The sequence below is a fragment of the Phoenix dactylifera genome, chromosome 13 (genome assembly GCF_051530095.1).
Source record: "Phoenix dactylifera cultivar Ajwa chromosome 13, Ajwa_hap1_PhDact_Kaust_v1.1, whole genome shotgun sequence".
Taxonomy (NCBI): Eukaryota; Viridiplantae; Streptophyta; class Magnoliopsida; order Arecales; family Arecaceae; genus Phoenix; species Phoenix dactylifera.
This window is the reverse complement of record NC_143202.1, coordinates 20,947,531-20,952,390: the sequence shown is the minus strand read 5'-3', so window position 1 is coordinate 20,952,390 and position 4,860 is coordinate 20,947,531. Positions and strand designations below refer to the sequence as shown.

The following is a 4,860-nucleotide window of genomic DNA, read 5'->3' as shown; positions in this document are numbered from 1 at the left end:
TCCATGGATGTTCAAATACCTCAAGAGCAATTATACTTAAATAAGAATTTCAGCATACCTATCAAGATGAAGAAATAGAGATGGGTCTGTCTGATGAGCATACCCGAGATGTGGATGTTAAGGTGGACATGGGGCACATCTAATAAGGGCATTTAGAAATCACCTGTTAGGAGGCTTATGAATCGCAGTCAATAGGACAGATAGAAAGTAAAATAAATGCCACTGATGACCCTAGCAAGAAGGCAAACATGCTTCAAAGAATTTTAAAAGTAATATAGAGAATCGTGGAATTTTTTGAAAAAAGAGGATATCTGGAAGCTCACATTGCCAGAGGAAACGAATGTGCGAACATCATCAAAGAAGGGTTTATCATGCCAACTCAAACATTAATGGGTTTATACTTGTTGCTTATGGTAAACAAACAATATAAAAGTGAAGTGCATGGTCTCTCTCATTATGCTTAAGCAGGCATATAAGTAGTCTTGGTTCCTTAGCTTAAGCAAAGTGTTCCTTCCCATTCCACTAACTGATTATTCCTTAAACAAAATCAAACTATCCACTCAAATTTTAATATAAAGCCATACATACACAAACGAAATCCCAATCAAGGACTAGGAAGATTATAACTTATGTGCAGACTGATTCATGCTGAGTAATGGGATAACACATAACTTATAGGAGATCCACAAGTTCCGTTCGGCTATTGGATGACCCAGTTCAGATGCAGCCTTTTTTTTTAAAAAAAAAAAAAACTTACGCGTGGCTGGTTGTCATTCACAAAGAATTTTACTCGAGTTGTCCCAAATTTATAGTAAATAGCAAAATTTTTTAACGATAATAGTAGCTAACTATAGTCAGGGAAAGAATTATGTCAAATCAATTAGATTATGCAGTACTCCATATTCTAAGATTGTAAAGCAAGTGTATGAACAAAATACTCCCAATGACACTAGAAAAAAATGTTTTTACATTGATTAGCTATAATTTCTTAAGTCAGAATCGTACCCAGAAACATGGAGAAGGTTGATTTGCAATTTGTGTTGCTCTGACTACAATGAAGAAAGATTGTTGGATACGATGAATTCTCAACCGTAATTCCTGCAACAAGAACACCAAAGCAATACCCAGTCTCTCCAGCTCTCTCCTCACGAGATACACAAAATATGCTAGTGAGCCCCAGGGACCAAGCCTGTAGGTTTAATTATGTAGCCTAACTGCAACCCTTTGGGTTCAAGCATAAATATTATTTTTCATTCTTACCTATTTAACCTACATTATGCAAGCCCTCTAAATTCCTTTCTTACATATTCCATCTAGTTTTTTCCATCTGCCCATCCACTTAACCAAATATTCGATAGATATTCAACTGCCTTCCTTAATGCAGCTTCCTATAATCTTCGTTGAACTTGACAACATTATCTCAGAAAATCATCTTCAATATACTCATGGTAGATCAAACACTTTTAATCTTATTGAACATACAGTTTAATCATCAATATTTAGTCCCCAGTGCCTCTATGAAAACACTATGACGTTCAGAAAATTGCCAGTCTCGATATTTCTTCTACTGCCTTTGATGTTTCAAACATATGTGGCAATACCATAACACCACAGAAGTACTTCTCCATATCCACGATTCGTTGATCATTACAGATGCACTTCATGTTTCTCCCACTTTTCCTTTTAAGAAAGCTAAAATAACAAAATCACCAATTGGAGTTATCCTTTGGCCATGGATTCAGACTGAGGCATCATTTTCATTTATATTCTGTTCCCACTAAAATTGTTGTTGGTCTACTTTGTCTCTGTTACAACTTTCATAGTCTTATCTTCTACAGTTTCCCATGTTTGTTCCAATCAGTATCCAACCTGGTTTGCTCCCATTCAATAATATCAGCATGAAGAAACCAAATGACACCCTCAACTAAGTCAAAGCTATTAGTCCATATATTAAAATTAATAAGAAGATCATTATTAATGATATTTGGTCATGCACCTGCCATGATATGTTACATACCAATCTCACCAAAGCTACCTCATACATGTCATGATGGAATGGCCCTTGGAATGCCTATCTTGTTCAACATGCCAGGCCATGGCACTGCATCTCATGTCCCCCTGGAGTCAATAAGAACCATGTGCAGGTGCCCTGTACTTTCTTAATATTCGTATCACTGGCCCAAGCAAGAATTTAGCTGAAAGGACCTTTTTGAGGGACGAATCGGCAGCACCACCAAGCATCTCTTTGATTTAAGTACTATAGTAGAAGGACATCATGCGCTTATCATTTCTTTGCGGCATTTCATTCTACAGCACATGAATGAAGATGCACTTGCTCAACATGGAAAAGCAAAAAGGAAAGTTCAGTGACTTGGAAAAGCTCACACCGAAGTATCGATGTTCCAAAATTATGGTCTCTGTTAACAGAATAGAAATGAAACAATATGAAATGTCTTAACACATTAACACCTTATGATTTGCTATACCACTAACACCCTGGACACCTTACCATTACCAACTCCAAAAAGAAATGTTGGCAACCAGAAGATAATAAAACTATAAACAGGCGAACAATGGAAACTAGTTAACAAATTTAAACCATTAATTGGCAAAGAATTGCTTCTGCAACTATTATAAATCTTTAGCCACACCATCTCTGCAGAGAATCTCATTGGTGACAAAATAGGAACCTTATATCTTTATTCATCAAAAAAATAAAATAAAATACAAACCAATCACCACTCCATCCAGACCTCCTAACAAGATGGCTTCATCTCTTATCTACAACACTCCAAATAGACAACATCCCCAGTTCCACCCCAAGCAATTCAGCTGCCTTCAATATGCACCTGCATCAAAAACCACCCTATGTCTATCATCATCATCCAAAATTGCGAAGAGAACAACTTCACAATCCAAACAACTAAAGAAAGAACCATACCCATAAAATAATCGGAGACTCCTTTGGAACTTTGTAGAGCAGACACAAAAATCCAGTAACCAATTCAATAGATATCTAAATCCAATCACCTCTTTTCTCCAGTAGTAATTATCAAAGGAAGAAGACCAACCAACCAACCAACCAAACTAATCCTAACAGCCTCTCCGACCGCAATTTTCTTCGATTTTCTCCTTGAATTCTCCTTAAGAACTCCTCGGCCTCGTCTGTCTACTTCGTTGACTCGTGTGAATTATCCTTCAACGACGCCAAATGCTGCTGCTGCTGCTGCTGATGCAACTGACCGCCCTCGCCGATCCTCCCCTGCCCCATCTGCTGATAGAATTGGCCCAAAACTTGCGAATTTAACACCCCACCCATGCTTGCATCTTGCGAGAGCCCGAGCTCCAGCCCTGGCAGCTGCTGCCCGTGCCCGCCCAGAATCGACAAGAAGCTCATCGCCCCCATGCCGCCGCTGCCGCCGCCCGGCAACTCCAGTCCATGGAACCCAATGCTCGACGTCGCCGGCGCCGGCTGCAAAAATCCTGAATTGAATCGCCCGGAAGCCGAAGCCGCCGCCGCCGCCCGCCACAGCCCCTGGTGGTGCGGCCGGCCGAGGCCGGTAGTAGTAGTAGTAGCGAAACCGGTCCAATTGGTCTGGTGGGGGGTGGAGGCCGCGGATGAGGAGGAGGAGGAGAGGGCGGAGGCGGGGATGGTGCCGGAGCCGGTGGCGGCGATGATGGCGGGCTCGGCCTGGTGGAGGAGCCACTGGATGGTCTCCCCGTCGGACTTGTGGCCAAGCTCGCGGGTGAGCTGGAAGATACGGGCCGCGCAGAGGGCCGGCATGCGGATGCGGCGGCCGCGGCCGTCCACCTTGGTGTGCCGGTCCTTGTTGGAGCTCCGGCGAGGCACAAGCTGCCGCCTTTGCTGGTCCTCCTTCTCTGATACTGTTGTTGGTGGTGCCATGGAGGCCATCATCACTATCTGGAGGTCTCCTCCTCCTCCTCTGCTGCTGCTGTCTTCCCGTTGGTGGGTGGTGGTGGAGCCTAGGCTGGTGGAGGGTTGTCTTTTATCCTCTGGGTGGCGGCCCAGGGCCTGGTGGAACTTGGAGGCCTCTGGGGTGACCTTTGAGGAGCCGTGGGGATCCATTATAGCAGAGAGAAGCTGGAGAGAGAGGGAAAAAAAGACTCCTTTTCCTTTTTCTTTGTTGAGAATGGAGAGAGAGACACGGGAAAAAGAGAATTTTTTTTGCGAGAGAGGAGGCGAAATTGCGAGGAAGGGAAAAGGCAGGACTTTGATGGAGCCCACGCTGGGTTGGTAATAAGGGGAAAGGAAAGAGGAGGAAGGTAAAAGATGGAAAAATTAGATGCATGCATTTGTTTCAAAATTTACTCTACTTTTCTTTCTATTATTATGGTGATTATTTTTCCTCTTGACTTGTTTGGGAGAAGTCAAGGGTGTTTACAAGGCAAGATAAGATGTTTTCCCCCACATTCTATGAATTGGATTTCCTTCTCATTATTTCTCTCCCTTCATGATATTATTGCAAGGTGGAAGTCATGATTGCAATGATTATATTAGAAGGTGCGCTCCTCTCGTGCGACATTCCATAGTGTTGCAAAGGGAGTGTATCATTTAAAAAAAGAAGAGTGGCTTATTTGTTACCTTAGAAGGCAAGAGAAAAATTTAATATATCGCGTTGTTCTTTTTTTTTTTAAATTATTATTTTGAAGGGACACGCTATTCTATTATAATGCTCCTATTAACTATTAAAACAGATAAAAATTTTAAAAGTTTTAAAAAAATTAAAATAATTACTAGAATAATGGTTGTGATTAAAGTAATTACTAAAATAAGAGTGCTATTTTTTCTGTATCTTTTATTAAATGAAATGTTATATTTTTATGACCTTATGATCACCT

At 41.4% G+C, this 4,860-nt stretch overlaps 1 protein-coding gene across 1 annotated transcript; it reads right to left on the bottom strand.

Annotated features, from left to right (window-relative positions):
* Positions 1 to 1,948: 1,948 nt before the first annotated feature.
* LOC103713737 (transcription factor TCP20-like) lies at positions 1,949 to 4,183 on the bottom strand. The gene is made up of 2 exons (XM_008800756.6): positions 2,942 to 4,183; positions 1,949 to 2,849 (listed from the first exon to the last, which is right to left on the bottom strand). Exon 1 carries the CDS (start codon positions 4,085 to 4,087, stop codon positions 3,170 to 3,172), a length of 918 nt encoding a protein of 305 aa, XP_008798978.3. The 5' UTR covers positions 4,088 to 4,183; the 3' UTR covers positions 1,949 to 2,849; positions 2,942 to 3,169.
* Positions 4,184 to 4,860: the final 677 nt, after the last annotated feature.

Excerpts from the sequence above, each read along its gene's own strand:
- LOC103713737 (XM_008800756.6), bottom strand. The coding sequence starts at position 4,087 with ATGGATCCCCACGGCTCCTCAAAGGTCACCCCAGAGGCCTCCAAGTTC.